Below are 25,799 nucleotides of genomic sequence, written 5' to 3' on the forward strand. Positions count from 1 at the left end.
ACAAATAAACTGTGTAAGAACCAGTGCTTCAAGCTAAACTGGATGCTCTGATGGAAAACTGAAGCCTCCAGCAAACACAGCAATCTCCTACAGGGAGAAGTAAGCATGACATTACAAGAACTCTAACACGGCTAAAAGAAAAACAAATCCCCAAACTTGATTATATGAAAGCTTACAAAGATTTACTTCAACCATAATGTGTATACACACCCCCTCAACACACACAATTCTTCACATCAATCTCATAATGCAATCGAAGGTTGGGAAATACAAAATTAATGTTGTCTAAGTATCTTTAGTTTACTCACTCATACAAACACATTGTGAGACTAATTACATAAGTGACTGCCTATTTCCTACAGGACACATGCCACCTTCACTGTACCACCCACATGTAAACTAAACATTCATATCAGGTCAGCTAGTTTTTTTATTACTGATTAAATTATAAAATACATTCCTGAATGGAACCATAGCTATATTAATCACTAGCTACACCCATAGCACAATCACAGCCTTAACTCTCAGAAATAGGCTCACATCCTCCTCGTATTTCGGTTCTGTTTTTTCACTTGTATATTCTACATATCCTAGAAAACCACCTCACATAAAAGCTCTACACTTTAGAGGAGTTATGGAACATTCTGCTGCAAAATAGAAGGGAAACTGTACATCTTCATCTCATGCTTAGTTACAGAGAATAGCTACTCCTCACTCCTGTATCTTTCTCTTTATTGAGAGCAGCATAGAAATGGCTGAACTCCGTTCAAGTGAATCCCCTTTTCCTGCCCCATAAACTCCTTACAAAATAAAACCTTGTCCTTGTGTACACTCATACTGTGTACATTCATTCAAGATTCTCACCGTTACCTGACTAGAGAAGCCAGACTTTTAACAGAACTAGTCAAAACATTTAAAGAATTATTATTCTTCTCAGAATAACTAGTTTTTTAAAAATAAAACCAAGACTAATTCCCATTTACACTGGGCAAAATATAAAAGAAATAAATTCAGCATAATTTTGTGTTTCTGTCATCATTTGTCCCAGGACTCTCTCACTTTTTTTGCTTCTTATATTGGCTTTGTAGTATTTGATTTGTTGGTTTATAGTAAGTTGAAATAACAGCAAGACTGTTAAACCTGAAACAAAATATGAACATGCACAGAAATTTTAAGAAATTAAGGAGCAAACTAGAATCTGGTACAAATACGAAATTAAGTAATACAGCAGTGTGTTACCAAGGACAGAATATCTGGAGTCTAGTTATATAGTCTCTTCCAGATTACTTTGTACTAACCTTTAATTGATGTAGCACCTGCACAAGTGCAATGAAATGTAAGAGAGACTCCAGAAACCATTTGGCTTACCAAGGAAAACTCCCTTTGAAAGAGTAGACTATTATTCTGCTACCACATGGACTACATTTAAATTAACATTTAGAAAACTGCATCTAATCATTGTGAGGCACTCATTAAAATTAGGCTTTACCAAACAAGCATAATAGCTTTGTCATAATTACATACGTGCTAAGCTACAGAATGCAACTAACATGTATATGTTTGTATTTCATTATAATATTCAGTACTGCATGCACCAAGGGAATTCTATGTTAAACACAGAATATTTGAAAAATAACATAGATTAGATGTGGTCTGTCAAACAAGAAGCAGAAAACAACTGTGAATGGTAAAATGATCAAATGAAACAAGTCCAACGAATTCCACACCGGGACTATCCCACTGCTGGGAAAGTAGACAAGTCTGCAAAATCCTTTCCAAATGCCTGTAGGAAATGGGAGGCTTGCATCAGCTGCTCTTCAACTGAAAAAGAAATTTTATGCATCTTACAGAAGTGAGGATGATGCTCCAGCAGCTGTCAGTACCTTAAGGGAACCATTTAAGTCATACACCTGTTTGGCCTCCTTCTGCTCAATATGAACAACCAAGCTTCCTCCTCCTGTGTTTACATCCCCGCCTTGTGAGAACGCAGCTGCCTGCTGGACGCTACTATAGGTATGTTAGCAGAGGGCTCCAAGAGGGAACGCCAGTGACAATCCTAATTGCCAGCAGCTGCAAAGTTTCTGGCTTCATGGGGTTTCATTTTATTTTCTTGTTCAACTCCTGGCTTCTCAGCCTTGAGCAGAAGCCATATTTACATCTTCGGTGACCTCTCTGTCACCAGAGACTAGTGAGCACATAGGCCAAATTAAAAAAACCTCACTGGAAACAGATGTTATATATTATACCTACAGGAAGGAAAACCCCAAAACCAAAACAAAACAAAACTTTCTTTATTTGGAAAGCAGAGAATCAAACAAAGAGGCTTCACAGAACTAGCGATAGATAAGCAAACTAAATAACAGCTAGCTGTCCAGAATACTGATCTGGCCTTCATACCTTCTCCATTTAATTACATTTGTTATTATTGATAATAAATTCTTGCATTAAAATTATCAGGCACAAACAGGTGTGAAGAGGCATCAGAGCTCTCAGAGCAGAATCAATCACTGTATCAGTGCATCCAAGTCTCTGCTTCATTGCAGACATTAAGTAGTGGGGAAGGTTAAGCTCTCCCATATACAGGCACACAGATTAATTCACAGCAGAAACCTGAGCCTCCTCTGGTGCTGAATATAATACGTTCTGGTACAGTACAGGGAGGTTCCTCCATAACCACAAGACGCTTATGGTAAAGAGCAATACACAGCCAACACTTTCAGTGACCTAAAGGAAAAGAGTAGGGATGGAGGACACTGATACAACCCACCATAAAACCTCCTTTTAATCAGCTGCCCACAGAGGTAAACAGAGGGGAGTGAAGTCTGAAAGGAATCAGGGGAAAGTTTCATACTCAGAGAAGAAGGTGTGGATGGAGCTTTTCTTCTTCCCTTCCTTCTCCATGCCACACACCATTCAGAGCAGTGCACTCTTTGGACACTATCTTCCATTACAAAACTGAAATGCAAACCTATCTTAAATTCAAACATATTTAGGAATAGCTTTCGCTGCAACAGGTTGGGGCAATGTAAACAAAGCCTTGTGGAGATAAAATTATAAAGTGTAAAAAGTAAGGGTTAAGGGTCAACAAGAATACAAGGACAGTCCAGAGAAAACAACAGACGCTAAGAATGGGAATTACAGAGGGAAAACAAGTCTCTGAAGACAGAAGGAGAAATAACAGTATCTTAGCACCAAGGACAACTATGTAGCTGGATAAAAAAGGAGAGCTTTTAGAAGTAAAAAACTAGACAGTAGAATAACTTAAGTTGTTATCACCATAGATAGCATAGAAGTAAATCCCAGGAGTGAAATAGAAGAGAGGAAATATAGAAATCTTGTCATCTTCTCTGCTGTTTGTGAGTATAATCCTGTTTCCACTCAAAATCAGTGGCAATTCTTCCATTAATGTTAATTAAAGGTGGGGGGCAGAGGAGAGGGGCAGAGGAGAGGCTTTAAAAACTGACTAAACATAAGAAGAAAGAATGGAAGGCCTGACTGGATTCAGCCTTAAGCAGTGAGCAAATCAAAAGCCGCTGCAAGATACTTATCTAAGTGAGCCCCTATATTTTCTGAAGAAAACTGAAACTCTGTAACATCTTAACTATACACATGCTTCCTTTACTCCCACAGATCTAATTTCTATCGAATATTAAACTCCTTTTTTATGTTCTATTAAACAACAACACTTTCACTGTTCAAGTAAAAAAATAATTTCAGATCAATATAACAAAAGGTATGTTAGTAGAAATAATAGAGAGGGGGTTCCACTTCTTTCTTCCCTCAAGTTAGAGTGCCCAATGAAAGGAACTATTGTAACATCAACTGATCATTATATTTTGCCTATCTAGTTCACATATTATATAACAACATTCATGCAACTTAAAATGTAAATGCTTAAGTGATGAGGACACTTTGATTTGAGAAAATCATTCTCCAACAAAACAGTATTTTTTTAATCTTCAAAACATTGGCAAAACCTGCCTCTCAATCCAAAGTTACAGATACACCCTGAATTCTTCAGTCTCAAATTTGAAATCCACTGTCAACAGAAAAGTTTATTTTAGCAAAAGAATATATCTTTAAAGCTTACTATGACATTACAATAATGTCTGTGAACTAGGACTAAATACTGACCAGCACGGCAAAATATGATGCCAAGCATAAGCGTTCTTTCCCTAGCTGCATTTGTTGACCATGGCAGATTCTCCCAAAAGTTTCATCATCTGCATCAGATGAAATGCAAAATGTCCCAATAGGTACACATTTCCTCTGAATGGCTCCTTTCCTGGCAATTACGCTTGTGTCTGGCAAATGAAGAGTCTCAGACTGAGAAAACAAAAAAATCTTTCTAGTGCAAACCATGGTTGGGTGAATGAGTGAATCAGTTTTGGGGATCTTCCCATGCTGCTGGTTTCTTTGGGAACATGCAGGAAAAACATCCAGTTACGCAGCAGCTGCCGTAAGCAAATGAATGTAGGGTTTCCTAAGAAGACAGTTAGGTATTGAGAATTCAAGTAATTGTCCTTCCTCAAGAGGAAAAGAAAAATCGTTGTCAAATGGCAACACTTTCTCACTGTTTTGCTTCAGTTAGCAAGTTTTCCATGCTCTTCAATACATACTATATACTCATACTATCTTGCTTATTGTTCGAGGGTTTGTGCTCTTCCTATTTAATCCCAGACATACTGAATCCTTCATCATCCGCTGAAGGGGGGAAAAAAGATTATTCTCAATCCCACTCTTACATTTTATGGATTTCTTTAATATCTAATAACGGGTGCGTAGGAGAGTCTCTGCTGGAAGAGAAACTGTCTGAAACAATTCAATTTTCTTTCGTTTTCATTAGTTGATCCATGCTGCTGAGGAAAATGTTGGAAAGAAAGGTAGCAGATTGGAGGCTTTTGTTTAAATGTACAATAATGATCACAATTTTTATAGTCTGTATATAAATATAAATATAAATACACAGATGCTTTCAGACTTTAACCAAGAGATACAGGCACACAGCCAGTCAGATCAGATGAATTGTATTGGTGGAGGTGGTGAACTGGATTTAGGGACATGATGAGATTCCAGACAACCTGAAAAGTGACAGCCATGGGAATGCTGCAGCTGTCTCGGCTTACCTCCAGCAGCTCCCACAGATGAGGGCTGTCAGGGAAGACCACAGTCTTCCCTGTTTCCTCCTCACTCAACTGTTCTGGGTTGTACTCTTCTGCTTAGACAGTCTTCACAAGGAACAGTATGCAGTGAATCACCTGCATTCACAGCCTTGTGCACACAAAATAGCCTTAGAGCTCAAGATACCAAACCAGGAAAGCCCACCTAATGTAACACAGTAACAGAATTTAAAGTACTTTTTCTTCCCAGTGTTCAAATGCTAACTAGGAATGATTTTTTTTCCCCTGAAGAACACTGTGCAGGAAAAGTACCTTACTAATTGTTCATGATTAATATTAGCACTAAGACCACATATGTAACTTCATGAATAGTATAAATAGAAAATCTGTTTTAAAAACTGCATCTACTTAGAAAGAAGCGTATCATACAATTCTAGAGGTAGAAATATGTTTTACAAACTAATTCCCACAGGCTGAATTAACTTGCAGCTGTCAAGTGAAATTTTGCTTTTGTAAAATAACCTATACAACACTTCTGTGTAACCACAGTTGAGTGACTTATATTATTCACTGGAAATGGTACTTGTTTCAAATCTAGCTTGTCTATAAACAGATACTGAACTCTACATAACAACTCTGAATGTGTGCAGTTCACAACTGTTTATCATGCAGTTGTTCTTTAAGTGCAGCCCAAAGATCACTTGCAGCTTAGAAAGCCTTTGTACACCCAGCCCCTAAAACATACTTTTAGGAGTTTTATCTACATGAAGATAAAAGTTTACTGACCTGCAGATGAATCTTGTCATGTAGCCAAGATCCTGATTAATACCAGTATTAACAAAACTTCTAATATAGTAGGACAGTGCTTGATCTCCACAACTTAACCACTGAACTGCTCAACTGCAATGGACATGGCTAACATGACCCACAAAACAGTACAAATCACACAGTATTGCTTCTTCCTGCCAAAGCTATGAGACTACTGAATAGCCTGGATGTAAAGATGTGGATAAAACATCCTTCATTTTTTCCTGGAAATTCTTGATTTATCAGTGACAAAATATTTGGGGGAGGTGGATCCAATTAGGAGAGTCCTTCTGAAATCCCAACAGCCAGGCTGGGTTGCAAACCTGTCTAGCTCATGAGCTCTGCTTACTGCTAATTCTGTAATATCCTCCTGAAATCTTGAGTAGAGGAGGGAAAAGTAGTGTATTTGCAGTTAGAACTTCTCAACCATGAACATACCTGGACTGAAAACTTCTTCAAGTCTCAAAGACACTTTCTCTAATACCAAAGGGTTTCCCAGGCATACCAGACTGAGTGAGTGCTTTGAAATCCCATTACATTTTCTTTAGTCAGCAAGATTTACTTGAGTAACAACATCCTCTTCCTATACATCTTCTGTTTACACATATACACAGTCAAGCACATCGCGTGATGAGCTGGCACTGATCTGAGCATTTTAAATTCTTCCCTTTTTTTAATTTTTTATTAACAGTATGACGATTACACTAGTTGTTTAAATTTAGACACCTTATGGGGGAGATCCTTGGAGGAACAAATGGCATTCTCCTTTCCTTTCTCAGGAAACTTCTACAGACAAGCACTACATCTGGTATTTTACAACAGCGTTCTCCAATTCCTCATCATCTCTTTGCACTTGCCTGGATTCTGAAATCTTTTCACTAACCCTTAAGACATTCTACTAAGTAATGTGTAAATATCCAATAAATAAAAAGTACTGCTCTATATAGGAAAGGGTTAAAGGAATCCATCACTGATTGTCATTGGAAAGCACCATACAAAGATATACATGACTGAAACCTAATTTTAGGCACTGAAAAACAGTTACGATTCTAAAATCATAAATTGCAGCTGTGCTTATTATTCCAAATAGCTCTGCTGAAGTTTTCTCATGGGTATGCCTATTCACATCGCATTTCTGGCAAGACTGAAATGTTAGAATTCTCTCAGACACTGCAGCACACCATTTCTCTTTTCTGAGATTGCCAATATTATAAACTAAGTAATGGAAAAGAGAAAAAACCTACATCGTTTTGTGGAGTTACAGGCATGGATGATCTCTCAGATGAACCTGTCAGCCCAGGATTCCTGTCTCAAGGTGCTGACTGCATCTGGACAGTGTTGTATCCCTGTTCAAGCTCTTTGCCCTTGAGCATGAACATAGATTCCTCTAACACCCTTTCTTGAGACACAGAGCGTGTAACTCAAGTTGCATGGTCCTTTCACATTCTTTCTGGCCTCATCCCCCCATCAGCAATCGCAGCCTTTGCAGAGCCTGAAGCTCCTTGAAAGTTGTTGTTTCCTTCTTTGGAGACTGCAGGGAGAGACAGCTGGAAACACACACCCTCCTCAAAGAAGGATCACAGTCTAATCCTTGAAAAGGTGCAAGCAATGCACACGTTACAGAAGAACAGCTAAAGTCTCCCTTATGTCTCACCTCCAAGTTCACTCTTTCCAAACCTCAGACTTTTGGCAAAATTGTATTTGAATCCAAGGACCTGATTTCTAAAGTTCATGTTGTTCTTGGTGTTAAAGAGCTGTTACCAAGGAAAAAGCTTGCTCTTCTACAAAATTCCAGCTCCTTCATTCTCTTTCCAGTGGCTTCTGCTCTCTCACGGTGAGTTCTTACTGAACTGAACTCAAAATCCAAGACATTTGAGCTACAGTCAACCAATTGTTTTTAAATATCGACATTGGAAATTACAATATTCCAAGGTAACAATGTGTATTCTCTGTCTTTCACTTCCTGCCAGAGCCTTCCCACAGATCTCCGTTAGGTTAACCTGAAAGCTCAATCTAGAAGAAGTTAACCATCAAACACACTACATTTTATTTCACAATAAAACTCCATAGTTACATAATGGATTTTATAACCCACTGTTAGATAATAATAGAACCATACTCTGGTTTTGGCACTGGCAAATTATTGCAGAATCTAGTATTGATTATTTAATTATAGTTTAGAAGAGTCAACTTTTAATGATATCTTCTTTACAGCAAAGAAGGTACAAATGTTGCACTAAATTAACATTCAAAAATCATTACCGCTGCTTGCAAACAGGGAAAGAAAGATATTACCGTGAGCTACTAAAGATACCACGGGGACACAAGGCAGAGAGAAGAACGGAACTTCAGAATCTGTGGTTTTAGCTAATTCACATGATTATTGTCCCTCATCTGACAAACACATCTATTGTGGTTCTGTGCACAAATATCTAGAATCAACCTAGGCTTCCCAGAGCTAAACGGTACAATAGTTTTAATATCTCTTGCTGAGATGTTTTGTGTGCTTCGTAGTCACCAGCAAAGCAATGTGATAAAATCCAAATAGAAATAAGTAAATGAGAAACCATATGGTTCCTTTCTGTTTCGTATTCTTAGAATAAATATTTTTCTATTGTGATCACAGTAGATTAAAAATCTAGGAATTGCTGTCAAAGCTCAACCCTACTTGATAATAATGAGCAGAAACATCTAAGACAGTCCCTCTGTTTCGCAGAGTATTTGCAATACTCATATTAGCCAGCCAATGCAGAAGGACTGTGGACAGTGACTAGGAAAGCAAGGTAAAGGTGATACAGTTTAGCAGAAGTCACAGGCCCTAGCCACCTACTCAGCTAATGACATATGGGAATGATCTAGAAACACCAAACCAAAGGTCAGATTTAAAAAGCAAAGCTGGAAGATAACAAAGTTATGGCTTTAGCTTTGCACCCTCCTCCTAAATATAGAAACAAAATGAGACAAAGTATTAGGTGCCTGGAGGAGAGGACAACAGGCAAGTAACCCAAGCTGGCATCACTGGCAGAGCAGAGACAGGAGTTGGCATCTCTCATTTAATAAACCAGATGGAGAAGGATTTTCACCATTTAGCCCTACCCCGCAGGCAAGACCAAAGGATGAGTATTTGACGCAACGAGATGAACACAATAAGAGAGAGGCTCCCATGACTGATTGGATTTGAAGTGGAAAACAAAGCTGGAGAAAAGGATTAAAGTAATTGAAATGGTTACACTTACAAGACGCAAGGTATTATTTCTACAGAGAAGAGGTCATTGTTAGTGTTGGCAATAATTGGCTCTTACTTCCAAAAAATACAAGTCAGAATTTGTGTGCCATAAACAAGGGGTATCATCATGCAAACAGGTCATACTTAAATGCCTGACATATGTCATAGCAAAGGTAACCCAGCAGGGTAGGCTATCCTATGTGAAGACAACGTTTAATGAACCAACACAGAAATCCTCTACCATATGGAGAAGCCACAAGCAAGACTGTGGAAATTGAAAGAACCAACAAAAAACAGAAGGCCCCCTCCCTCTTTGAAATCAGTGCAAACATTCTTGTTAAGAGAAGTCATAATATGTTGGAGCAAACCATACATGCTTGCTCACATGTTTAAGCAAACAAGGCAAAACAAAATAAAGCATTAGCATTTCCAAATCCCCTACATGCCTGGGGCAAAAACCAGAGAGATTATGGATATTAACAGCTGACTAGCATATTAAGTATACTAAAAAAAAAATGGCACCTACATTCGTCTGCATGTTTCTTTTAGAGCACATAAGTAAAATGTTACATATCAAAATTAAACATTTTTATATTTGCATAAGACAGATTCTGAAGCTCACAAATACAGACACAATACCTATATAAACCTGTGTTCACTTCAGGAAATCAGCGGTAACCCTTAAAAATAATATTTCTGCTGTTTTACAGCAGATACAAGGAGTTTAAAAAATAAAACTTTAATGTATACATGCTAAAAATCTTCTGTAATATGTAGATGATTTTTAGCAACATCAGATTAAGAACAATATCAAATAGATTCTGAAAAAGTTTCTTGAGTAGTACAGGAAGTAGAAACAATACTCAGAGCTAAGTAGAAACTGGAAAACCAATTAAAAGACATAAAAATAATAAAAATTGATAGACGGGTGAATCTATACAGTAGACCTCTGTACACGCTTTTTCAGCATTGCCTAAATCAAAGTCAAAAAGTGATTTGCTGTGTAACTTGAAATTAATGGAGGTCATCCTAGAATACATCAAGAAATGGAGCCTTTACTCTCTTGGCTTTTTGTTTAAAATGAAAAACAGAGAGTATTTGGCTAGGATTCTCTAAACACCAATTCTGTACCATTCCAGCACAGTCATTCTGGTACTATTTAATCTCCCCCAGTTGTCCAGAGCTGTGTACTCATGTGCTTTGGAGATGAACACTCCAGATAAAGCCCTCAGTGCTGTACTTACACAGAAAAAATCATGGAGAATTACAGAGAAATAAAATGTCGGTCCACATACTTCTCAGATCTTATCAGCAGCTGAAAACAAATACATCCCTTGTGAAAATAGTTCATTGGCATTGTATTACTCAGATCCCTCTCTGTAATCCTTATCTGCATTTTTGTTTTAATGTTTTCCTTCAATCCTCTATATTTATGGTTGCCACATACTAGTAAGACACTCCTCAATTGAATCAAGAAAACTGAATATTGCAAGGACATTAAAACAGAACCTGCAATTGATGCATCAAGACATTACAATCATGTCAGATGCTCCTGAACTGCTAACAGTGCTTTCTTAGGAAGCAGCAATCCATACATACTCAGAAGGGTCTGGCAGCATTGAAGAAAGACGGAGCTGATTAGAGTGATACAGGAAATCATGGAAAACTGCTAAAGTTCCCAGTGCTCAACCCACAGCAAGCACAGCTGTAACTCCTTAAAGATCAGTACAAGAAACTCAAGACTTGGCAGTTTTATATGCTTAACATCTTTATATACATGAACCAGTAATGCAAAGGCCAAATGAAACCGTTCCTTTAAATCTTACTAATTCTGGAATATTACCAAATCTAATCAGTGAATGCTCACAGTACCCAAATAAGACCAGAGTTAACACATGTTATTCATGACATGGGTGGCCATCTAGCCACCAACAAAATGTATGACTCAGTGATGTTAGGAGAGTGGGTGAGCCAGAAAAGTGGAAAAAAGAATCTTGAATCAATAAAGGTTTGCCTTGTGAAGCTGTTGGTGAGGAAGTGAGGATTTCAAAAGGACTGTTATCCTCACAGCATTTTTCTAGATAAGAAAAGTAAAAAGATTTTACTAGCCCTTTACCCGCCCCTACCAAATTTACAGAATACTGCTTATATTACAAGACACTAGATTGATTAAACTCTTCCCATACATATTTCTGAATAGGAGTAGCCAAAACTAGGAGAAGCTCTTGTTAGTCTCATCAGCATTTTACTGACTTTGTAAGAAATCAAATATGCCAGAGGTATTAAATTACCCAGAGGTTTCAGATGTCACATCAAACCCTGTCTACTGGAAAAAAAAACCCCAAACCAGTTATATAGTTCAAAGTAAAAAGAGGACAAAACATTTGGCAAAAGCCTAAGAGAGATTTGGACTTGAGAAACATCATCTACAGATTTCTCTGTAGTGAAAGTCAGTGAAGTTACCTGAAATTTAACGCTTAAATAGCAAGAACCTACTACACAATACAATCATCTCCTAAAGCACAGACTCCATTTGTGCTAAAGACATCTAAGTTCTCTTGCTGACAGCTACGATTTGCCCAAAACTGAGCACAAAGACTGCACTGCAGAATGCAGTCTGGCATGTTGGCCTTCAGGGGACACAGGAAGCAAAGTGAAAATTTATGAATTGTCAGTCAACAACATATACAGACCTCCTGGAGGAAAAGCCCCTATGTGCAGGGCAAGAAAATAAACCCCTCACAACCAACTCATATCTCTAAGAGCAGGAAGATAACATGCATAGCTCTATGAAACCTAACTAGTATCTTCCACGAGCTCACTAGAGACTTACAAAACATGGTCTGCTCTTGTCACACCACTGGCAAGGGTTTTATCCATGTTTCCTTGTCCCTTAGTAGAACAGAAGACAATATTCCTGTATTCTGTTGCCACAGTTTATTACCATAGGACAGCCTCTCATTGAGATGTTTCTTATGAACAATTCCTGCTGCTATATGAGTCCTGTAAGTGAAAAGTGGTGCTTCCTCATCTCTCCAGTCATTCTACAGCATTAATGTTACATCTCCACAGTTATCATTCAGCTTCCTGCTCCCTTTATGCCTTGCACATTCCCCAAGTCTGTGCAAAGCAGACAGAAGCTGCTGCCTACTCAGAAGAAGTTTATTTTTACAACAATTCTGCAATATGACAAGTGAGCATGCACTTTACAGGCAGGGGAGAATCAGGTTTGTCAGTTTTCCAGCTCCCTCAAAGATAAACTCTAAACCAGCTTGACCACAAGTGCATTCTCCTCCCCACTGGAAGAAATTAACTCTTCAACACATACGTTCACCACTTCACCCTATGAGTATATAACTCACATGCTAGGGAGGGAAAAAATGCTTTAAAAAACACAACAGGGCAATAATAAGAACAGAAACTCTGTTTCTGGAAGACTGTAATGAGCAAAGAGAGTTTCTTGAGTAAAGAAACGAAGGCATCAGATTCAAACACAATATAGGCAAACTCTTCATTTTCAGTACCTCCAACAAGAGCTACCTCCATAGAAGCAGGATCGGTGGCACTGATCATAATAGTATGCACCAGGAGCAAGGAACATAGCATTACAAGGAATCAAGGAAAATTCCAGGTACCAGAATAGATAGCATCGTCAGATGAAATGGAAAAAAAATATAAATATAGTAGGTTTTTTTACTCAAGGAATATAGAAATAGTTTATTTTTCCACTCAGAGAAATGTCTTGTGTCTCAGACATCCTTTGAAAAACCTTATTTCTGGGAATTAAATCCAGTAACTTTCTTCCTTCAAAAGAGATCTTTTCTACTACCTTTTCCTGACAAAAAACGCAATCTAGTTTAGCCATTCATATCAAAATATTTTTAATAATAACGATGTTGGATTTTACATACACATCAACATCAAGGAGATGTACTTGGCTGACATGCATTGAATATCTCTCATTTCATCCCTCCTGACTTACAAAAAGCCTTGGCTCTATGATTGTGCTCCCTCTTGCAACTGGCATTTGATAATAAAGAGTCACAACCCGCAATGATGAAGTGAATCTTCATACCGAGGAGGGCATCTCTCTGGCCAATACAATAGAAATTACACCATAAACAGTTTAAATTATCATACAGATGGTATGACTTTCTTAAAGATCTCACATGGTATGTCCACATTAGCCTTTTAGTTTGAATAAAGAATAAGCTCTTGAAGTGAACCTCCCAAAATCCTTTGCTGATTGATCATTGAGCAGCCTCTGAGCACCAGTGCTCATTTCCTTTCTGATAAAACTAAACCAGAAGATACGCACAGAAAGTGCACCTAGCACGGCCCAACAACTAACACATGCTCGGTCTCAGCTGTTGTACCTAAATCTTTAATTGCAGCTTTTTTTTTTAATGAAAAGAGATTTTTCCATCATCAGATGGAAAAACTCCATTGCGACACAAGGATTTTTATTTTGAAAGATGTAAAAATCATTTTCAATTAGAAGAGGAAAAAGTTTGGACAATCCATAAAATATTTTTCCTAATCCCAAGAGAACAAGACTCAAGATTATTTCATTAGCCAAAAAACAAGGAAGCAGGTTTACAGATAGACTAAAACACGTCCCACCCCTGCAGACCTTAGAGCCCAAGGCTAGCTTAATTAGAAGCAAAGAAAGAACGGAGAGGACTGAACAGAACTGCAGGAAATTAACTCACATACCACATGCACTAACAGGCCAAAAGCCAGAGTAACCGCAAATTCCTGAATTGACACAGCACTTGGAGAGGGGGACCAGAATTCAAATATGCCCAGGGCACTGGCAGCTCACACACACTACGCCTGTACACGCAGCCGAAGATATTATGCATTGGCTTCTCTCCAGCTACGCATCCTGTGAGCATCTGCCAGGCTGTCCCCAAGTGTAGCCAGATACACCACTAAGGCTGCACAGTTTCAGCAGCCCAGACATCACATAGTCACCAGGGCGCTGTAGGCAGAGCAGAAAACGGTGTGCATGAGTGTTGAGCGAAAAGAGGAAAGCAAAGCAAAAACTTCCAAAAACTAGTTACACAAAAACTCCTACTTTGTTTTGTAAATATAAACCAATTTCATCCTTTTCCTTTCAGTGGATGCGAGAGGCAATAAACAATCTTTAGTTATACTCAAATGCCTGAGGAAAAATAGGCTTTTTCAGTTGAGTAGCAATCTGGATGACCAGTCCCAGGCTACAGCAGCTGGTGTTAGCGAAGAAGCAGCTATGACATTCCTAACACCTATTTTGTGCTCCTGATGAGAAGAAGGCTTCATTTTCCTCAAACATGGAGTTCAGGGAAAGGAGGAAGCTCTCCTTAGCAAGAAAGCCTCACATCTGGAACCAAAGGCAGCAGACCAAGCATTCAGAAGAGGTGATGTGGTAAGAAGTTACCATGCTAGCACCTGAAAGAGGACACTAACTCACATACACTGCCAGTTGATTGAGAAGCAATTAATTGATTACATAGTAGCAAAGAATAAAAGCAAAAGCAGGAGAGGAAAAGAAAAGGCACTTTGAGAGTACAATGTATATACAAAAAGGTATACATCACTATGCAGGGCAGGAGAAAATTAACCAAGTGAGGTTACAAAAAGTGGAAATTAAGATAAAGGAAAACCCTAGGTTTTCAAATTTACATACATTCCATGAAACAATATTCCAAATCCTGGCATTCCCGCACTTAATTCTGTCATATGCATCCACTCCGGCTATCTGTGCAAGCTCCGCTATAAATTCAGAGTTGCACCATGCCACTCATGAATCCAGCTTTTAATTAGAGTTACTAGAGCTTCACAAGCAGATGTTGGGTCTTGGCCACCTGTAGCCTGAAGAAGGGGAGAGAAAGTGAAGCAAATTATTATTTCAGACAGATATAAAAGGCTGAATTCAGCCTCAAAAGAGAAGAACTTGACCAAGTATTTGTCCCTGTTAACAGTCTTCAGACTATGTCAAAATAGTATTTGGTCTATTTCAGCCTTGGAATATGTTCCCTGTTGAATTTCTTATATATTGGAGAGATTGTTCTGCAATATTTAAAATAAACAATACTTCAGCATTTATCTTTGAGGATGCTTGGGAACTTTCTTTCTGAGGTCTTGAGAAACAATCAATTTTGCTTCTTTCTAGAACCCTTAAAGGGGTTATTATAACAAAACACAGTGTTATAACTTCATCTAATTTCTGGTTCTTGAGGAACAGAAGGATTTACTTACAGTTTTAGATTCATAACAGTATATTCACCACAGGATAAATACTGGACCATTTCATTAGCTCAAAAATACCTTTTATCTATAAAATGTTCTAAAAATGTACAGCTAGAACGGAAAAAATAGACTTATGGCTAGGTTATTACAACCACATTTTTAACCATGCCTTGTAAATTGAGCATTTTTGCTGTAAAAACATCCACTACAAACTGGGAAATACTCATCAGTTTATTGTACACAACAGTAAACATATGTATTACTTTAACTTGTACAAGACCATTAATCACAGCACAGTCAAGCTATTAAAGCAAAAAAAGTCAACATCCGGATTTCTCCAAAAAGCCAAATCCTGTGGATACTGTTGACTGATTACAAAAATACACGTTATTTGAGAAGGTTCACTAAAAATAGTTCTGTTACTCTTTAACTCCTAATATACATGTTTAAATGTTTTCACCACCAAATTGCCAGTGCTCCAGGAAATTGTTACTGGGAAAAGGCTGTAATAAACACACCATTTGAGGGGAGGGCAGGGAAAATTACCTACCTGTTACAATGACTTTCTCCTAAGTAAAAAACCCCACTTTTCCATTGATACTTATAAAGTAGCAAGTGAATTATTTGACTCTTACACACACGGGGAAAATACCATGAGACACAACTGCCACATAACATCATAATACCAACCATGTAAATACAAGGGAGATGCTGTTGCTAATTTTATTTGCTATTCATTTACTACTTTGTTCCTAAATAAATGAAAGCACTCCTTGAAACTCAACAACAAATCTTTCAAGTCCTTCACTGTCACCAATGAGTTGGCATGAGCCCTAATACAAACATGGCAACGAGTCTTCCTGAGTATATTCAAATTCTTTTCTTCTTGTCCTCATTCAGAGTTGGGATGCCAGAATCTCCAAACTATTGCATCCACTCCATAGCTATACTACTACATCTTAAATAAAAATAAACTGCCTATATAATCACTGTTCAAAGGTTCCCTTCACACTTTTTGCCCTCGACAATGTGGTGGTCACTTGCCATCTCTGAAACACAGAATAGCCACCAAGCTGCCAGCAAGAGAAGACTAATTTAATTAAAGTTGTGATTTTACCAATCTTGTCAATAAGCTTTAATAATCAGCCCTAAGATTTTAATCTACTAGAAATCACCTAGTTTTAACCCATCAATATTACTTGCATTGCAAGATCACCTAGAAATCACGCCATGAAGTGGCTTTCATTGTTCCAGCCAGCTTAATTCATTGCAATAGAGTAAGCAAATAATAAGTTATTTTGGACCCCCTATCCAAACAGGGCTGAAAACAACCAAAAAAAGCCCTAACACATCAAAGCTGATATAGTTTAGGGAAAACTGTGAAGCTCCACCTTTCTTTCACTTGAAGAAAGTGGGATAGTGCAGTATCAGATGGAGCATATTTTATCCTTATATGTTGTGAAAAACTGCCACAATCCCATTATCAGTTATTCATATTATAGCTGCACATGTAAACACACAGGACCAAGAAGCAAAGGTTCTGGTCAACAAAACAGCAGCTTAGCAGTATACAAATTGCAAGAATGCAAGACATTCTTTCACAACACTTAGAAGTCCTTTATCAACTTTTTACCTTTTATTTCTCACCCTTCTAACACACTACTCCCTGCAGTAACGCAGTATCTGCCATCAGTCAATCAAAAAGACAAGTGATGTGAATAAACAGTGCCCTAGGAACTGACTGACAAGAAGCACCAGATCCAGCAGGGTCCATCCAGCACAGCTAATCGGTAGGACAGACAAGGGACACAGTGCTGGTGATTAAGAGAAAATATAGAACAAGGCATGGAGATGAGAAAATCCATCCTGCTTACAGAAATAGCTGGTTTCTGTTAGAAACAAGAAAACAGATCTAGGCATCACTTGAGTGGCAGAAGTGACCGACCGAAAAAATAGACTAACCAATACCTCCCACACCCAAAAAAAACCTAAGTAAAGGTAAACAAAGAAAGGACAGAAGGTATGCTTCACGAAAAAAAAACGGCTTCCTGGCAGCATCTAAACTTGAAATTGCCTTTGGGAATGACACCTTGACTTCCAGTCGCAATTAAGGATTCAGTGCTTCTAAACAAACATTCATTTGGCATTTGTTTCTCCTGTCTTTTTATTCAATTCTGAAATAGCTGTAATGCCAGTACTCAGACCTAATAAAAAGGCTTTACTACCTTCAGTTTCCACCTCTGTTCCTCATCTCTTAATTTTCTATTACATGCTAAAATGAACTTCCATAAATAGTCTGGCAAACAGAAGATACAAAGAGTCACTTACAAATGAACACCTCTGCGAGCACCAGAACTAAGGACAGGATAGATCACCTTCTGGTTTTCAGACAGCCAACAGATCACAGATTGCAATATTCTTTGACGACAGCAAATAAAACTATTTTGAAACCATATCATTTTTCATAAAACTCTTTGAAATATAGTCCACTGTCTGTTCATTATGAAATTAACTAGAAAATTATAAGCATTAGAAAATATATTGTAAACCTACTTGTTGGGCATCAAGAAATACAGTAGTTTAATTTGGGTATTATGTGAATTCAAAGTAGTTCATTTTGAGAAAAGTAATGGTGGCTTCTTCATGGGAATATGAAGCACATAAAAATGCTATCAGGCAACTACCCTGGGAGCAAAGCTGTCCTCTGCACATGATTCACCACAGTTAGTTGACACTACTGCATTTCTCAGGCTTTCTGAGGCATCACAAACGGTGATGCTTGCACACTTCTCCTACTGCTGAGATGTGACCACGTATATGTCCCATCTGAAATAGTGGAAACAAGCACGCTTCCAAGTGCCTGTCCCAGACACTTCCCAGTTATAGCAAGCAGGACCCGAAGCCAAACCACCCTTTCCCAGTCACCAGCCTAAACTTCTGTAGAAAGAAAACATAGGAGTAGAGATCAAAAAGAAACCATGTTATCTAAACAGAACACAATTCCAGTTTATTATATGCCACACAGCGTCAGGTTAGCTACTGCTAACGACTCCTCTGTAGATAAAAAGTTACTGAGCAAGTAGGGGGAGGAATAAATACTGTGGAATCCTTTAAACACGTATTTGCCTAAGAAAGTACAATGTTACAAAATACAACCCCTCTTGTAGAAACTGCAGGCCTCTCTTCCATGCTGTCTTATGTAAGTGGTTTTGTTAAGCACAGCTCTAGAGTTCAAGCAGTCAGCTTTGTGTCTGGCATCGCTTCAAGCCCCTGCCACTCCTGCTGAGCCTGCAGCAAAGGTCCAGGAGAGTGCTCAGGGTGATAGGTCTGTCCCACCTGCAGTTCTCAGTCCAGTTCTGCTGGCTGAGCCTTTGTGACCAGAATTCTCATCAGACCCACCAGGCTACTACATAGAGCTCACTGCAGGCATTAAGGTCACCAATAACTGTGTTAAAACGTTAAATATACTATGTTAAAACACAGTGTGTACCTGTCACTTTATGGCTGCACTCTCTTCCATTTCCCTTCTATGCCTCAACCAGTATTTTTTACCTTGACTAGTCTTTTTCATCATAAGTGTAAGCTTTCAGAGCTGGAAAAAAAATCACCAGATAAAATAAGGGATCCTATTACCAACCAGAAAACTAAAAAAGTCTAATTTGCCTAATGTAACACTATATATGATAAATAAGTAACACAATAAGACACCTAAAAATACTTTTTTTAAAAAACAATCATTATTTCAACCTACTTTGCTTAAAAATGAGTGTGAGAATTACAAATTTTACTGCTAAAATGTTCTAAATAATTATGTTCAAAGCAGACTACTCCTTCATCTAGAACAGGTCAGCCTTCTGCTAGGAATATGACCAATACAATAAAAATCATACACTTATTTTGTAATCAAATATAAAGAATGACCAGTTCATATTATTGCTGACAGTCTGGTTCACGTTTTCATCAAAGACATTTGATTTTGATTAATCTCAGAATATTTATGGCAGCCTTGAGAATGCAGGAAGTTCTTTAAAATAAATATGAAATAAATATGAATCAGTAACAAAAAAATGATAACATTTTGAAAGAATGACAAAGCACAGGGGAAAAGAACTATTGTGCAGCCAACAGTTGCAAAACCAAACACCCACTCATAACTGGCAACATCTAAGTCATAGAGAACAAAAATGCCTGCCCAGAAATCACATGTGAACTAAAGACTAAAATGTGAGTCACAAGGAGAAAATAGAAAAACACTTACCTATGAATAGAAAAGGAAGCAATGGATCTAATGAGCGATGCCACTGCTCCAACTTTAGCAGCTTCTACTGCTCCCTGTGATCTGTATCGCACAGTTTCACCATAACTGATGAAAGGTTCATTGTAGACAACAATCTTCCCCTTGGCTTCCTGAGCTCTTTTGTGCAGTTCATCAAAAGAGGATACCACTATGACTTCTGCCGTAATTCCTGAAAGAAAGTATTACAGTGGTTTTAACACTGCTTGCCTTTAACTCTCTTACAGCCAGTTTTGACAGACAGAAAAGCATGGACTGTGCAGAACATAGGAAATCAGATTTAACTTCTGACTGGAAAAGGAAGATTATGTGAAATGCTTCATCAGGGATCAGTACTATAATAAAGAACTGTAATTGCACCTTGAACTAAGTACATACAGTTCCGTAAACCATCCTATCATGTTGGTATTAAAACGTAACTTAAACAGCAAGAAGGATACACAGGAGGAATTCTGTTCTCTCCATGTGCTTTAATGTCTCACTGCAATCATTTATAGTACAAAAACATTCGCAAAATCTGCCGATGGGATTAATAAAAAATAATAGTAATCTTTTCATGGAATTGTTTTGATATGTTGCTAAACAACTTAGCTTAACATAAGACAACTGGAAGCACATATTTTTAGACTGAAACACTCATAAAATTACTTAATCCATAAATGAAATGAAATTAAGGCTCTGTGTTTTCAACAAATTTTGCACTATGCTTATATATATTAAAAAAATCTTCATATTTAATATAATGTCACAGTTCTACTGGATCTTCTTGTGGGAGTTTTCACAGGCACCTGTCTTTCCCAGTTATCACACAGAGAACATAGGCAGGTATTTCTGCAGGAGTATTCATGCATAGTAAGTTAAATTCCACCCAGCTCTTTGTTTTCAATAGTTGAAATAGTTTTAAATTGCTGTATTATCTTGCTTGAAAAAGCAAAGGATTTTATAGATAAGTATTTTGTCCCAAGGCCAGAGAATCCTTCTAACTTTTTATAACATTAATTGAGGAACTATATTTCATAGCATTTAAGAAGTAATTCATTAAAACGACCACTACAATCAATTCTGTTGATTGGTTACAGACCTAAGTAGAAACTGCTTTACAACATGAGCTGATACTTCTCTTCTAAACATGGAAGTAGTAATGGATGCCCGAAATTTTACTGTTAGACATATTACCTAAAAGCCACAAAATACATCCATAAACTGAACCTAATAACAAATGCCTAGCAAGGATTTGTCAAAGAAGTCAAACTATCGTGTTTTTATGAAGAAAATGTTTCTTCTTGAAAGCTCCCTTTCTTCTTCCCTCCTTGCTTTTCTTTATCCTTTGTGGTGGTATAAGAAATATTTGGAGAAGATTTCAAAGGCTTGTATTTGAGACTGCAAAACATGAGAAGAACTGATATAAAAATAGGAAGATCATCTCTCCCAGCACCAGTGTATCCAGGCTCTTAGCATCTTTAAGATCAGACTACAGTACACTTCAAAACCTTGAAGAGACTATCTCAAGCAGAAAAGTTTGGTTACTTAAGAGTGCACCAGTAAGAGGGTAAGAGATCTACCGCTACAGCAAAAGCCCACCAGTTTTAGCTACAGAACTAACCTATTGTAAGAGGTTTACAACTTTAAACTGAATAACTATTCAGATTCTTAGCTTTACAGAAAAAGGCACACAGAGCCAAACCAAAGAATCACCTTCAAATTTTACCCGATGGTGTTGGCAGTTAAGTGATTGTGCTAACAGACTCCAGATGCTTCTAATGAACTGCAGGTTCAGCTGCCTACCTAAGGAGCATCCCAGCGACAGGATCATTCTGGATATGGAACCGTGCCACTGAAAATAAAGCCAGGTATCTGCAAAATTTCATTTTCCACAAGAAAAACCATGGTCTCAGTGGGTTGATACCGCAATCTATATTTCATATTAGCTCTCCCCAGTGCTCAACTTGGATAATACAGCAGGCACTGGATGGGCACACATTCTATTAGTGACTGCTCATCAAGGGAAGTGAGGAGTGTAACTCTTCTTGGCATTACTTTATTAATTAACAAACACCAACTCTGGATGGTTTTTAAAGAATGCTACAGACAGCTAGTAATGATCTATAATCCCTAAGAAATATCATGAGGAAGTACATTTATGGCCCTCCCTAGGTGATAGGCATCAGAAGCTTGTACAGTGGGCTGTGTCGGAATTAAAGCTAAGGCAAAGAATGCAGACCTGCAAACTCCTGCCCATTATCTCTACTTTTGAATGTTCCCAAAAACATAAACAAAGCCATCCTTTGACAAAACAAAACAAGGGTTCTCTCTGCAAGTTCAGTTTCATGTATGTTTCATGTACATAAAGCATCAACTACAGTGCTTTTCATAACAAGTAAAACTTCACTCTTGTGTAACTTTGGACAAATTCAATAACTCATTTGCATTTTAGTCCCATTTTATACCATTTCAGTCTCATCTACTTAAGTGACAAGAGCTATATTATCTTAAATGAATATGTGGACACACATACACAAAGACCTCATGTGCAAAGGCAGAAGTGAAACAAAAACCTTAACAATTTATCAGTTTAAGAGGAATGAGTTACTCCTTTTACAAATGCGAAATGCCTTACCTTCCTGAGCCTTTAAGCAAATTAACAAAACCCATCCCCTAGCACCTCCTAACAATTCAGTGCCTCATGGCTCTGCTTACCATGCTGAAAGCTGTTCTATCTCTTTCTTACTCCTTTCATTATCTGACTGGAGCTTGGTTGTACATTATCAAACAGAAGTCTTCAGAAAACCCATGTAAGGAGGGAGCCAGATTGCCCGCTTACTTCAACATGATATAAAGATTATAATCCACACAGTCCAAAAGATGTATACAGAGCATTTAGGAAATTAAGCATGTGAAGACAGAACTACTAACGTGATAAACTTGGCTGATGGCATGAAGCTGAAGGCTATTTATTTGTTCTCACCACGTGAAACTTTATACTTATTGTTGGGTTGGGTCAGTGAGCAAAAGAATCTGTATAGTACCATGGGTTTCCTTTCATTTCTCATCTTAAACAGTAAATCATACCCTGTAATTTCTGAGAACTAAGATACAGGAAGGGTGTTAATAGTGGGAACAAGCAGGCAACTTTCAACTACCAACAAAATTATGTATTACAAAGCCCTCTCTACACAGAAATGTACATTGCTACTCAAAAACTTGGATATGCCACAATTTTGATGATCACACTGCCAGCTGAAATAAACAGCACGGTACATATTAGAAAAGTCTAAAATCCCTCACAGGTGGGATGAAGGCAAGACTGATTATAGCTACTCTTTATTAGCTACAGAAAGCCCAATTTTATATTATTTTTTTTTTTAATATAAAATCACCTGTAAATCACCTGTCTGCAACATTGCCATACATGAGAAGTTTGATTGTTGGCATTAGCAATTCTGTCTGGAGTCACCTCCTAGCACCTGCTTACCTGCCAGCGATTATGCCAGAAGTAGATTAGTTCAAAGGGAATTCCTCACAAGATAATTTATTCTCCCTAAGATTAAATGCTGTGAATATTTAAGCCATTTTAGTATCTGGAGCAGTGCATCTGTCTTAGTAACTGGTTTCAGAGAAGAATAAGGGAAAAAAGAAAAAAAAGGAAAATCTATCCTATCATCAGACTGTAAAAATTGGTGAATCTCTATTAAATCATCAAGGAAACTTTATACAGAATACTGTTGCTGTTCTTGGCCACACCAGGGCAAGACGGGCAAGACTTCCTGAGATCTGGTAATCTAGCCTCTATTGGGTTTTATTTATTACTATCCTAGAAACATTCAACCTATAAAGACACAGAAATTCAATCTAGTTAGTTACAGTCAGCTGATGTATTAAAAGAAGAATTCAGCAGAGCCAGAAAGAAATATAATCTGGATACTGCTTAATTTTACTGGATACTAATTTCCTCATTATTCTGTTATGCTCCCTCTTCCTTTTTTCCCCCAGTCTCATTTTTGTGTTTCAGTCAACAGCAACAGACCTTTAGAGATCTAATTACAAAGCCAATTGCAGCCATCATTAATCTGACAATAATTTTTTTCAATAACAGCAAGTGAACAACTCACCCCATGTACCTTCCAAACTTCATTTATTTCACTCTGTATTAGCATAAGAATTATGATTTATCTTAAAAATCTCACCATGGAACAGCAATGCTGCTGATCCACATGCACTGAAGCTGCCACTGTCAAATAAATAATCTAATGGGCAAGGCAATTTTTGCTTAAAACAATGAAAATACAGTATTTTTAAGTTTAGGCACAACAAAGTTGGAAACTACATCAACTAAAGTCTCTGCTAAACCTCCCTGTGTGTGATATAGTTAATATTTTTTCTTCCTGAGCATAAAATACAGCTTGAAATATCAACACAAAAAGTCAATAAGACATCTCATTGTTCTGGCACTGGTAGAGATTTTTAAACTGGAGAACACATTTGAAACATGTCCTGACTTCTGCAGTCATAAAGGCAAGAGGAAGACAGACTGCTTCCTCCCCATTACCAGAACCAGGCATCAGGACACCAAGACCAAGAAATAAAGACACTTCTTCATGTTAGGAAGAAAACAAGAAAGAGTAGAAAGCAGCAACACACCACAAGAGCAGTGCATCAAGCCTATCTGATGATCGCAGCTCTGCTTCCAGCATCATCAGATCACCTTTGTTTCACATCTACTGAATGGCTGCCACTTCTCAGGTATCTCCATTCCCACCTCAGCTCTCCCACAAAGCTTATTTAGCCTGAAAGCTATCACATCGTGGTCTACTGTATTCTATGCCAACTCTAAGCACACCCAAGTGGTAGCCCCAAGTTTTTCTGACCCAAGCCTGGCTAATCCAGCTGTCCTTCAGACCTGACCATCTCCCCAGCATAAAAGTACTATGCCTCTGCTTCTTTCAGAAATGGCCCAAAACCACTGTTTTGTGCCTACTTACAAGGCAGCTTCTTTTATGGAGTTACAGAGAGCCTAGGAAGTTTTTTGCATGGGTCACAGGAAAAAGCTACACATACAAAATTATAATACAGGAGCTGGGATGTGCAGTTGTCCTGTAAGAAAGGCACTTTTTGATCCTGGATGCCACATCATCCTGTACAGAACTGGAGCACGTGCCAAGGTCAATACTCCTGGATGAGAATATAGGAAGATATGAAGCATACATCTGAGAAAAAAATAGATATATATGTCTGGAAATAGGGAATAATGGTAGTTGTTGGCACAGTTCAAAGAAAATAAGGTTTGTGGAGTAGAGAGAAGTGGCAAATATATTCTTGTAAGGTAAGAAAAATTAGGACAGCCTATTTAGGTTCAGTATCCTCTAAAATCAGCCCAGAAAACATTTTTCTCCTAAACTTCTGTTTTACCTCTTAAAACATGTCGCTTTTCAGCTCTCTCCAGGAATTAGTTCAGCTTTCCCTAAGGCCCGACATAATTCAATAAGATTTTCAGAAAAACAAACCCAAAGTCTTGGTCCACAATAAACTCATCAAATTAAGGCTTGGTGTCAGGCTGAAGCAAATGAAAGATTCGTATCTTCACTTATTTTCTCCTTCCTCAAAAATTATTAGCATGTACTGAAAATTTAAAATACTTTAACACCTAGAAATACGTTTATTTTGTCAACACATATCAATATGTATAGGCATAAGAATTACAATACAAAGAAAATATTAAATATCTTAGGGGAATTGTGAAATGAAGAGGAGTATTTTATCAAGAAGAAAGATTTTGTGCAATCGGTATATACTTCTGGAAAATGTGACCTCACCTACTCTGTGGAACAGCAAAGAGAATTACTTCATGAAACTAAAATTACTCAGGAGGGTTATTCAAAACGATATGAGGCTATTTATCTCTGATGCACAGCAGATTACTCCATTCTTTCAGAAGAACACAAAGAAAAATAAACACTATATAGTAGTCACATTTTCAACAAATATGATTTACAATTTCCAGTAAGTATTGGATCTCATTAGAACAGTTCTACTTCAGTAACTTGAAGCTTACTGTGCAGCAGTAAATCCAGGCAGCTAGGGGCTTGGACCCAACACCCAGCATGGAGCCTCAGACACCAAA

The 25,799-nt window shown here is 37.8% G+C and overlaps 1 protein-coding gene across 4 annotated transcripts in view; it reads right to left on the reverse strand.

Moving 5' to 3' along the window:
* CPQ (carboxypeptidase Q) overlaps positions 1-25,799 on the reverse strand; it is a 157,199-nt gene that overhangs the window by 103,750 nt on the left and 27,650 nt on the right. For all 4 annotated transcript variants that reach the window (XM_054060057.1, XM_054060058.1, XM_009558012.2 and 1 more), the window contains one exon: positions 19,646-19,853. In XM_054060057.1, the coding sequence (XP_053916032.1) occupies positions 19,646-19,853 (208 nt within the window). The remainder of the gene's footprint in view (positions 1-19,645; positions 19,854-25,799) is intronic.

The sequence above is a fragment of the Cuculus canorus genome, chromosome 2 (genome assembly GCF_017976375.1).
Source record: "Cuculus canorus isolate bCucCan1 chromosome 2, bCucCan1.pri, whole genome shotgun sequence".
Taxonomy (NCBI): domain Eukaryota; kingdom Metazoa; phylum Chordata; class Aves; order Cuculiformes; family Cuculidae; genus Cuculus; species Cuculus canorus.